Source organism: Panthera tigris, chromosome B2, assembly GCF_018350195.1.
Source record: "Panthera tigris isolate Pti1 chromosome B2, P.tigris_Pti1_mat1.1, whole genome shotgun sequence".
Classification (NCBI taxonomy): Eukaryota; Metazoa; Chordata; class Mammalia; order Carnivora; family Felidae; genus Panthera; species Panthera tigris.
Window position 1 is genome coordinate 134,992,504 of NC_056664.1, and position 12,314 is coordinate 135,004,817.

The 12,314-nt window shown below is 45.5% G+C and overlaps 1 protein-coding gene across 2 annotated transcripts in view; it reads left to right on the forward strand.

Moving 5' to 3' along the window:
- MTHFD1L (methylenetetrahydrofolate dehydrogenase (NADP+ dependent) 1 like) overlaps positions 1–12,314 on the forward strand; it is a 185,735-nt gene that overhangs the window by 125,622 nt on the left and 47,799 nt on the right. For both annotated transcript variants that reach the window (XM_042987318.1, XM_042987319.1), the window contains exons 25-26: positions 5,457–5,564; positions 7,998–8,150. In XM_042987318.1, coding sequence (XP_042843252.1) covers positions 5,457–5,564; positions 7,998–8,150 — 261 coding nt within the window. The remainder of the gene's footprint in view (positions 1–5,456; positions 5,565–7,997; positions 8,151–12,314) is intronic.

Genomic DNA, 12,314 nt, shown 5'->3' on the forward strand with positions numbered 1-12,314 from the left:
TTTACCATTTTATTTGTTTTATTGAAAACGCGTTTAAAACCAAGCAGTGTAGGTGAATATCAAGTTCAGATCAAGATCACGTGACAGCTTGGCTCTCTTTTTTGTTGTTTTTTCTTAAAAGATTGTACTTCTCCCCCAAATTGAGCCGAGCAACAGCAGGATGTCCCTTGCCTACTGACCTAACATAGGTTGTATGCGATGGGAACTACCTTATCAGGGCAGTTTTTAGTTTTTATATAAAACCCAAAAGATACATTGACTAAGATAATCTTTTTATTTATTCGCTTGTCCACGTGAGTGCCAAAGAAAAATTGTAGTCGCAGTCCAGAGAGGATTTTGGTCTTGGGATTTGTGGCTAGGTCAGCTGACGCGCTTGATTTATTTAGCATGGGGCTGCGGGTCACGCGCCAGGGTGTGGATGTGACATTCTCTTAGGCTCACGTTGGACAGCACTGCACGTGTCAGAGCGGTCAGGGGAACACGCTCATCTTCCCCGGGCATAGCAAGCCTGGGGCCGGGGCGGCGAAAGTGCGGAAGGGCAAGAGGCAGGCAAGGCATGTTGGGAAGCCTGGGGGTCTGGCATCTGAGGGTAAAGAGGGGAGACAAGGCGCCCAGCTGGACTCCTACTGCTGGCCCTTGCCTGCTTTCCTACACTTTCCCAGCATGTTGCAATTTTCCTACAGGAATTAGACAAAAAACAACTACACGGCTTACCTAGTCAGCCTGGCACCTGCCTGAAATTCTCAAAATACTATCAAATGAGCATTGGAAAGGAAGGTGGTTTAGTCGTCAGCCAAAAATGCGTATTTCTGAATGTCCCGAAGAATTGAAAGCTGAATCTCCAAAGAGGTATTTGTACACGCGCGGTCCTCACAGCATTATTCACAGCAGTGGAAAGGTAGGAAAGAGCCGAGTGTCCATCAGTGGGTGCCCAGAGAAGAAAAAAATGCACTTACAGTGAAACATAACACAGCCTTCAAAGGGAAGGAAATTCAGACACATGCTGCGACATGGACGAACCTTGAGCGTCATGCTAATTGAAATACCCCAGGTGCAAGAGGCCGAATGTTCTCTGGTTCCACCTGTGTGAGGTAGCTGGGGTAGCCAAATTCGTAGAGGAAAAGCAGTTGCCACGAGCCGAGGGGAGGGAAGAAGGGGGAGTTAGTGTTGAACGGGTACACGGCTTTTGTTTTGCCAAATGAAAAGAGTTCTGGAGATTGGTTTTACAACCGCATGGAGGTACTTCGTATGGAACTATATACCTCAAAATGGTTAAGATGGTCAATTTTCTATTACTGTATATTTTACTACAATTAAAAATTAAATACATATATTTCTTGAAATGAAATACTGTCAGGTTTAAAAACATGCAGTACGGGGGCCCCTCGGAGCATCCGACTCTTGATTTCGGTTCAGATCGTGATCCCAGGGTCGTGGGATCAAGCCCCACGTCGCATCCGGGTCTGTGGTGAGCGCGGAGCCTCCTTCAGATTCTTGCTCTGTCTCTAAAAATAAAGGGGGAAAAAAACCATAATACATTAGTTAAATACCCACTCGCTAATTCCTTCACTAATCATCCTTTTACTCTTACCTGCTTCACGTGTGAGCTCTTTAAGTATTGTCGTAACAGAAAAGTCATATTGTAACCCAGAGTTCAGTAAATAGCGCGTTGCAGTCGTTGGATTATGTTATAAATGGCAATATCCTTTTTTGTTGTCATTTTGTAGCTCTCCTGGGGACACTGCCTGTTGCCCAGGACCACCCACTATCATACTATTTGGGGAGCACAGTATCCTGAGACCTGAGTTCCCCTGACAAAGCATGGGCATTTGCTTGCTCTCTGTGGATGCTGGAAATATTTTCCAGCATCCGATTAGCTTCTGTTTCTTAAAAAGGTTTGCTCTTTGCAAAGCAGTTATTGACCAGCAGAGGAGACCGTATTAGCTTAAGTGCAGCGTCGAAAGCAAGCACTTCAGTGCCCGTCCACGTATCCTGCTGATGAGGAAGGTCTAAGGTTCAGCAAAAAGTCCTTTCTCGTTATTGTCTCCAGCACATCAGCACCTTCACTTTCTTAAAATCTGACATTGACATTGTACCACATGGAATCCTTGCTTGGTCAACAGGAGATTCAGAAATATCTGTTCCCGGGGTACCTGGGTGGCTCAGTTCAGTTAAGCGTCTGACTTCGGCTCAGGTCGTGATCTCGCGGTGTGTGGGTTCGAGCCCCGCGGCGGGCTCTGTGCTGACAGCTCAGAGCCTGGAGCCTGCTTCGGATTCTGCGTCTCCCCCCTCTCTCTGCCCCACCCCTAGGGCCTCATGCTCTGTCTCTCAATAATAAATAAAACTGTTTAAAAAAAAGAAAAGAAAGATTTGTTCCTTTGCTCAACTATATATTGAGGGCCTACTCTGTACTCCAGGGGCTGTGTCAATACCCCGCCTGTAGGTGAACAAGAGGTGGTCCCTGACCTCAGAGAAGTTCAATAGGCTGTTCCTTCTTTTCACCTAATAGGAATGTGGAATCTTTTACAGTAGAAGCTGCCCTGTAGGTTATCTCTGTAATTCTTCCTACAACATTCCTGGCACCATACCTCGCTTACACTGATCTCTCCTGGAGCAGGCAGGTCACCACTGAGTGAGGCAGTCCCGAGGATTACAGCTTCTCCTTAAACATCGGGCTAAGAATTTACTTCTTTCTCCTTTCTGTCTTTGCTGCACGTTCTGCCTTCCTGGAAAATAATGATCCTTTCTTTTTGGAGTACTCCCTTCTGGAGGTGCAGATTATTCTCTGATTTCTCCGGTGACAGCCCCTGGAGTACAGGCCCCTGGCCATGTGGTAGACTTCAGGGTCCCAGTTTGATCCTAGGACCATTACCATTTGACGTCCATCAGTGTACCCAAAAATAGCCTGAGCCCTGCCGGCAGCCCCCTTACTGCCATTCCCGGGTGAAGCCCCAGTCCTGTAAAGCATCCGTGTAAGCGCATTACAGGGCCATCTGAACAGAAGAGAAAAGAATGCCTACCTGTGCTTCAGAAGGATCAGTAAAAGCTTTGTAGAGAAGCTGGCCTTTGAGAGAGACCTTAGAGAGCTCGGAGATTGATCTTGCGGGATTACAGACGAAGAAGCTTTATGTGCAGGGCCCAGAAGCAAGAAGACATGGGGAAATTTTAAGATATGGGGGCTTAACCTTATGCTTCAGAGCACATATTGTGCAGGTATTTAAATATCACAACCAGATTTTTTCTTCAGTAGGCCGTGAAAAGCGGAAGATTTTTGGGTTTGTCGTAGTTGGGTACCTTTTCAAAAGGACCTTTTAGACCATGGTAGAGTAGAGGGCATGTTGGAAGTGAAGAGACCAATTAGGAAGCTTCACAATGGGCTAGACCATTAGCATCTCAACCAAGGCAGGGGTACTTAGAAGGATCATTCCCCCCCACATCCTCACCTATCCTTGATATTCTCATACTTTTCATTCTTGCCAAGCTAATGAGTGTGAGTTAGATTTTTATCCTTTTCATTTGTTTCCTTGATTACTAATGAGAGTGGCCATTCTTTATATGGTTATTAGTCACTCCTTTGGCCCAGTATTAATTATTTGTCTTTTTCTTGACTTGTGGGAGGTTTTTTTAATTCATTCCAGTAACTAATCTTTTGACTCCTAAATATTTGCTTATATCTGTCTTCTCCCAGACTGTTCCTTATCCTTTATCCTTATTTATAATGTCTTTTTGTACACAAGAAGTTTTTAATTTTGATGTCAGATCTATAAATCATTTCTTTTAAGGCATATTCTGTTCTTACCATATTTAAGAAATCCTTCCCTACCTCAAGATCATAAAGAGAGCTCCCAATGTTTTCTTCCAATATTTAGAGTTTTAATTTCAAAAGTTATGCCTTTGTTCTATATTGGATTTATGTAAGTGCCACTTGCGAGGTAGGAATCTAATTTTATTACTCTCTAGCTGAACGTCAGTTGAATGGTCAGCCCTTTCTCTGTTTTGTGTCATTTCTACTATATACGGTCCCACACCTGCTGCGGTATCCTTCTGGGTTCTTTCTTATCTTCCATTGATTGATTCATGTAGTCTTATGCCAATACCATATGGAATTCATTACCATAGTTTTGTAGTCTGATTGATCTGGAAAGGCAAGTCCCTATCTTTGTTCTTATGGTTTTACTTACCTTTGAAGTTATCTTACCTATCTGTGCCATTACTCTTAGGAATTTGAGAATTGGTTGGCCAAGCATCCCAAAGCGCTCTTGGGATTTTTATTGGAATTGCACTGAACTAATAGGTGAAGTTTGAGAGAACTGACATCTGTACAGTATTCTCGTCTGTGAACAGAGTACTTCTCTCCATTGACTCAAACCATCTTTTACGTCCTTCAGGGAAACGTTATAATGACTCACACCTTCATTTATTATTTGTTGCAACGTCCAATATTTAAGTTCCAGGCTACAGAACCAGTCTACAGTAATAAAAACTCTAGTAATGAAAAACACATTCAAAAGCAGTTTGGGGTTCTGTCAGATGGGGGTGGGGGGTAGACCCAGCTTTCATTTTCTCCTATGGGATAATTCTCCTTCCTGTGTGGATCAGTAGTAATTCGTACGAATGTACAGACGTACTTCTGCCCCTTGGTGACATTCATTCCACCAATGGGCACTCGGTCCAGCAGCTGTGCACCAAACGGTAAATCCACTGACTGCATTATGCCTCTGTACCTTCCACCCACAGTAAAATTATGAATGACTTTGTCAAATGATTTGCCTAAGTAAGAATCACTTCATCTGCGACATACTCCTTTCCGGTGAACCACGGTTCTTTCTGAAGATCACGTTCAGGATTTTGCCAGCAGTCTGCATCCACGTTTCCCCTCCAGCATTATGGAGGATTGTTCTTCTCCACCACACACACTTCTGTGCCTGTATCCAGCCTTCTTGGATTCTTTCCCAGTCTCCATGATTTCTCATAATTCGCTGAAGTGACACTAGATTCAACCCCGATTTCCCAATAAAGTCAGCACATCGACATTTATATCAAAATATCAGCCCACTCCTACTCACAAAAAAAGTACTCGTTTTCTAGTATTGCTGTGTTCTCTGTTATATAACCCCGAGCTGAGATGCACTTGAGTATTTAGTTAGGAGACTCCTGTTCTGACACATAAGACCATTAAAACCATAGTATGAAGTACATCTTTTAAAACAATGCAGTGGGTAAAAATGATTAGATAAGCAGCCTTTGAGTTGGCTGAACCTCTAAAGCTTCTTGATACTTCTTCATACTTTAAGGGTGATAGAAGGAGAAAAGAGTGTTTGTTTCAAATGCCACGGGTGCTGAGGAGGGAATCTGGTAGGGAATTTTAAGCAATTGCACAGAAACTCCCCGAGCTTTCCCTCAATTCTTTCCCCAGATTAACGTTAACAATTTTGTCGTCCTTTGTGTTTCTCCAGCTTCCAATTGTAGAAAAGATAAGAACCATCGCGCAGGCTGTATATGGAGCCAAAGATATTGAACTGTCTCCTGAGGCACAATCCAAAATAGATCGTTACACACAACAGGTAAGAGTTACACTTTTAAGGGGGGAAAAAAAAAAAGTCCACCTGTGGCTCGTAAAATGCTCACTTTGACTTCAAGACTGTTATTTGTCTCCCCAGCTGAACTCAGCCCAATCTACTTAGTCCACAGAGATTGAACTGATATCCCTGGGTAGTTTGTTGATTACAAATAGAACATTATAGCAAAGGTGTATATCCTCTGAAGGATACATCGTTGACTTTTGTGGTTACAAATTGTCCGATATGCATCGTATGTGTGATGTGGTGTCTGTGATGGGATGGTTCATCCCTCCCGCTCAGCCAGGAGCATTGAAACTTGGATGTGCGGCTGTGGAGTCGGATTTGGGTGATTTCTGGTGCTTCCTCTTCCTTGCAGGGCTCTTACTCCCTTAGGAATGTTAGCACGGTGCCAGGTGAGGCAACGTGTATGTAGTGCACCTTATAAGATGGGGGTTCTTGGTGTTCATTTTTTCTGCAAGTGGTTCATTGGCTTGGGGCCGAGATTGCCCACCAGAGTCGAAGGCTCTGTCATCTTCTAGGGAGTGACAAAGGCAAGTCAGCAAACGTCTGTGAAGGTGGCTGCGAGTCAGCAGCCTGAGCCCAGTCCTACGATGACCATCATTCATGGACTCTGCTGCGGCACGGTCAGCCACCTCGACCAAAACGACCGTATGCCTCGAATGCTCCCTCCACTTTGCTGTGATGTGATAGAAGTCAAAGCACTTCCAGAGCTGGCTGGAGAAATGACTTCATTATGAGTATCATTGATCTCTTTTTTAAAATTCCCGACCCCTAAATCCTATTTGTAAATCATATTTTGACTTTTTTTTTTTCTTCATATTTTGATTTTTTGATAAAAACTACCGATGCCGGCCAGAGTACTCTCCCAGGTTTGGTAAGATAATTAGCAACTCATGTTTCCTTAGAATTTTCCACGTATGCCCTCAGCTTGTGCTTTTAAAAAATAAATGGTTCGGGGCGCCTGGGTGGCTCAGTCGGTTAAGCGTCTGACTTCGGCTCAGGTCACAATCTCGCAGTCTGTGGGTTCGAGCCCCGCGTCGGGCTCTGGGCTGATGGCTCGGAGCCTGGAGCCTGTTTCCGGTTCTGTGTCTCCCTCTCTCTCTGCCCCTCCCCCGTTCATGCTCTGTCTCTCTCTGTCTCAAAAATAAATAAGCGTTAAAATAAATAAATAAATAAATAAATGGTTCCCACAAATTGCTGTACATACTGGCATTGTTCTGCAGTGAAATTTCACTCGTGTGCAATGAAATGAGTAAAGTAAGGTCATTGTCATTCATCTTTTTTTTTTTTTTTTACGTGAGTTTAAAATAATGTTTAAGGATCATTATTTATTCTAGTGTTTGTTTTCGGCATTAAAACTTCTTGTTTATATGAAGTCATATGCTACTAGTTTATACCCTGTTGGTTTTTTGTTTTTTTAAATATCTGGAGTGGCAAAATACTACAGGGCAAGCCTACCTCAGTTCAAATTATTTCATTCGTTGAATGATCTCTGAAACCCAAAATTCTGGCCCCCATTTCTATAGAGCAATTGTGATTGTCCCCCAGCAGATTTCTGATCAGTGTATGAGACTATTCTAGCATTTGAAAACAGACCAGCCCCACCCTCCAATTGAAAATATTGAAAAATCTTCCAAATAGTTTTAAGTTGAATCATAAGAAATTCTGCATGTGTTACCTCTGAAGACTATATTCCTTTTATCCCTACCAACTGACTGAAGAAATATTCCTTAAAAGTTATGTGTCCAGTATGTGGTGGCCATCAATTAGCAAAGTCTCTGAAGAGACACTATGTACCCTTTAATCAGAACCAGGCTGCAAGGACACTGTCCTTTTTGTGAGACCCCACATGTGACTTCCTGCCCTTTCACCTTTGGAACTCTGGGTCAGGCGTCGCCTTTGGTCCTCAAAAATAAGAGTCTTAAATAGTGACCTCATCTTAGTTCATATAATGTGATCGCAGATCAAATAACCATGATTCATAAACCAACACAAAGGGACCCTTTGCTTCCCGACAGCCTCCAAGAATGAGTGAACACGACTGAAAGCCTCATTACGGAGCCTTTCTCCATTTTTACCTTTCTGAGTCCCGGATATTAATATCCTTGGAAATAGTTTCTGACAGGGCCTTTGCTTCTCCTTTGCCTGAAAATAGCCACACTTTCCCCCAAACACACACATAATGCTGCCTTCCTTACGGAGAGTTCTCCGAAATAAACAGCAGGTACTTTCAGCCACGCGATGATCACGTGGAAATGAATTTTCTTCCCATCTTCTTGCCCAGTGAACGAGTAGTGACCAGCACCTGCCGTGTGCCTGGACCTGAGCCTCGGGGATCGTGTGGAGTGCAAGTCGGACACATACAAGAAACTGACATCTGTGCTCAATGAACACCTTTCCTTTCCTTTCTTCCAGGGGTTTGGAAATCTGCCCATCTGCATGGCAAAGACTCACCTTTCTCTGTCTCACCAACCTGACAAGAAAGGCGTACCCAGAGATTTCATTTTGCCCATTAGTGACGTCCGCGCCAGCATAGGCGCTGGGTTCATCTACCCTCTGGTCGGAACGGTGAGTAACATTCTCCGGAAACCTTCCCCAGGCTGTGTTGTCCTGATGCCTTAAATCCTTCTGTTCTGCCAACGCTTTGCAAATCGGCTGCTGGGAATTAATAGTGTTTGCTGTTTTTCTAGACATTCTCTTCCACCATATAAAACACCTCTTCTGTCGTGGTTTGGGTTTTTCTTTCTTGTGTTTTTTAAATCGTGTGTTCAGGATCCCTTGAGTCATAAAACGGATTCCCCTCATAGAACATGGAAGCGAACAAGTTGGTGGAATTCAGTCTGATATTTAAATGGTGGAATGGGTTAGTACGGTGCCTCCGGACCTTTTTCACATTATCGTACTCAAATGATAAGATTTGATTCTAGTCAGATAATGGAGGAGACTGCTCCTGCCAGACAGGACCCGCCCAGCACCTCTAAAGGCTGGCAAAAATCCAGTGTTTCAATCCAACACATGGCTCTGTTGTTATTATGTAAACAAGCAATGAACGGGCCAAAAGTAGATTAAAAAGTGCAGAATTTTTCCCTTGACATTCACATGTTTCATCTAATATTGGGCAAGATGTTTTCAATAAGCATTTCTTGCATTCTCATTGCTTGTGAGGCATGGCGATACTCTGAGGGGCACAGGTTTGCATAGCACAGAGGCATCTAGAAAGGGTGGCGTTGGCATGCTGAATGCCCTCAGCACAGGGGCGGCGACAGCCGCTTTGGCCCGAGGTGGATGAGGGAACACGGTATGTGGAAGAAGAGAGTCGAGAATTCTTCGTAAGAGCTCTGAACTGGGGAAACAGTGAATTTCAACTCACGGGCACAAAAACACATGACAGACCCAGCGTGGTCCAGCGTGGCTGGGGTTGGATGGGCCGGGGAGTCTGAGAAATGGCTCAGGGAGAGCAAGACCGGTCGGGCCAAGCTGTTACAGAGCTCAACTGTCGTCGGTGGGAACTTGGGCTTTTCTCCTCGGCGCCCTGGGGAGTCACTACAGGGCGGTTTCTGAGTTTGTTTGTTCGTTTTCTTTTTATAAGAGGAAAAATGTGATCTGATTTTTATTTTAGAAAAATAGCCCCGGCAGCAGAAGGAGCATGGTTAGAGGGCTGAGAGCCAGAGGTAAATGGCACTGCAGTCGTTCAAACTAAGGCAGAGAGAAGAGGAGAATGCAAGACAGATTTGAAGGGCGGCCACCTACCTGTGGGGCCGGGGGAGGGGCACTTGCCGCCCGACTGTGGATGGCGGTGCCGTGGTCACAGAAGGCACACGGGGAAGGCAGATTGGCCGGGCCTAGATGAGTGTGGCGTAGATGTGGAGAAGCGCGGGCGTTAACGGGACACGTAAAGTGGCCTGTGGATCTGTTAGAAATGCAGACATAACACTCAGAGGAGCAGGAAGCAAGGCCTTGAGAGTTGTCAGAATGTAGATGAAGGCAGAGCTTGAACCAGGGGAGAAGCACGGATAAGCACGAGAGACCTGAGAAGAGGGTGAAGGACGACACTCCAAGCACGTTTAGGGACACCTGGGTGGCTCAGTCGGTTGAGGATCTGACTCTTGATCCCGGTTGAGGTCGTGATCTCGCGGTCGCGGGATGGAGCCCCGCGTGGGATTCTCTCTCTCCCCCTCTGTCTGCTCCTCTCTCTCTCAAGAATAAATAAATAAACATATAAATTTTTTCTAAACGTCCACATTTACAGGGCCACCCCAGGAGTCTGGGGGGAGACCAGGGAGTCCCTGGAAGTCAGGGCGGTGGCGGGCTGGGGGAGGGGTAGCAATGGCATCGGTACAGGGAGAAGGGTTCACATCCTATGGCTACTGGATGACATCTCCCGAGGGGAGGTGGGGCGGAGAAGGGGAGTGACTACAACAGGGGAGCCTTCCGGGGCGATGGAAATACTCTATATTTTGACTACTTTGATTGTGGTGGCGGTTCCATGACTATATTGGTTTGTCAGAACTCATAGACCTGTACCACCTGAAAAGGATGAATTTTATCGAGTATAACTTACTTATGCCTCAATGGAGATGTACGTAAGGAACAAAAATGGAGAGTGAGAAGAGTTTGCTTTATGCCCCTTAGAGTGGCCTCGTGACAGCAGCTCCTCAAGTGCTCAAAGTCTGCTGAGCTTGGGTCAGTGAAGGCCTTTGCTCAGGAACAAGAGCACAGCCCGGAGAGAGGAGGGGTGTGCCCGTGGGCCTCACCGAGGAGAAAGCCAACCTCCCTCAGAATCGGCCCTGTCTGGCCCTGTACAGATTCAAAACCCCGCAGTAACTGGCCCAGCAAATTCATTCATTCATTCATTCATTCATTCATTCAACCAGTATACAGAAGGCATGGTGCTCAGTGCTCCGGGAATCCCAAAACAAAGCAGCTTTCCATTTCAGACAGCTTACAGCTGGTAGGAATAGACAGAAGTGAATGACAAAGAAAATGGTTTGGTATAAAAATTAGCAATCAATCAAGGGCACCTGGGTGGCTCAGTCGGTTAAGAGCGTCCGACTTCAGCTCAGGTCATGATCTCACTGTTCCCGAGTTCGAGCCCCGTGTAGGGCTTTGGGCTGACAGCTCAGAGCCTGGAGCCTGTTTCAGATTCTGTATCTCCCTGACTCTCTGTCCCTCTCCTACTCCCACTCTGTCTCTCTCTGTCAAAAATAAATAAACATTAAAAAAAATTTTTTTTAAATTAGTTAATAACCTTAATAGTTCTGAGCATTTAACAGTCATCAGAAGTCATAATTTAAAATCTTGTGGACACTAAACAAATAGACGCTGTGGATCTTCTCCCATCCCAGCTAATACCACCAGACCCACATGTTGAGAGCAGTTCTGGGAAATCAGAGTTCTGGAGCCGCCACTCATGCGGGAACACTGACGAATGACTAGTAGGAAAATGAATGTGAGGAATGGCGTTTGGGGGGCGGCCGCAGGCCCGCAGTGTCCTGGAGAGAGCCCCGGGCTGCCCTGTGGTGCCCCCAACCGCAGGGCCAGGCCAGGAGCCGTCAGTGAAACAGTCAAGTGTGAGGACGCAGGAAGGAAGCAGTGCCTGACTAAAGAAGTTCCTGGAGGTCAGGAAACGGTCACGTGTAGTTGGTGGCCTTAGCGTCCGCTTTCTATGACAGCGGGAAGTTGCGCGTGTATCAGGGCAAGTGCACCGTTGGAGGCCAGGATCGCCTAATAAGGGCTGGTATTTACTTTTACTTGACCCCATTCTGGGCCCTGCTACGGTCTTTTGAAATGCTTCGAACATTCATCACCCGTGTGGGAGACACAGTGTAGTAATTTCCTGCTGAGATGACTGAGGGAAAGGGAATGGGGACACCGGAGGGGCTGGTTCCTGCAGGTGGGAAAATCCTAGCATCCTGAGTCACTCTTACTCTTGATCACGAAACATGTGCTTATTTGAGTTCTTCTTTTTTTTTTTAAATTATTTTCAATGTTGATCTTTGAGAGAGGGACAGAGCACGAGTGGGGGAGGGACAGAGAGAGACAGAGATACAGAATCTGAAGCAGGCTCCAGGCTCCGGGCTGTCAGCACAGAGCCCAGTGTGGGCTTGAACTCACAAACCATGGGATCGTGACCTGAGCCAAAGTGAGACGCTTAACCGACTTGAGCCACCCAGGTGCCCCCTGAGTACTTTTGAAATACATATCCATCTATCCACTCCAGAAAGAAAGGCCAAACTGAGACCTCGACATCAGAAAGCTTCTCAGTTTTTCTGCAGTGTTCATTCATTCATTCATTCATAAAACCACGTGGAGACGAATAAGACCAAGTCCTTCCCTAATGGGCCTTCTGCTATACCGTGGTAAAAGAAAGCATCCAAGTACAGGAAGCTGTAGGCTTTATGACAAAGGAGAAACAGCCCCCAGCTATGTAGTAGGTTCCAAAGTGGCGAATGTGAGTATAGACAAGTCTGTCCTCAAACAATAAATGTCTCCAGCCCTGATGACCTTGAGCGATCACGTGGTGACATGTCTGGGGAATTCAGTGTTCCCCCCTCCAGATTTAGCTTTGTGGATATTGACTGTTTAACCCCCTGTCTTTACTTATAGGCCAGAGGGTTTTTTTCCCACTTAATTACTTCATTTCATCATGTTCTATTTAGTTATGACACAATACAATAATAATTAGAAATATCAGTAACTTCTGTAGCCGCTTCGTGAGTGGCTTTCACTTCC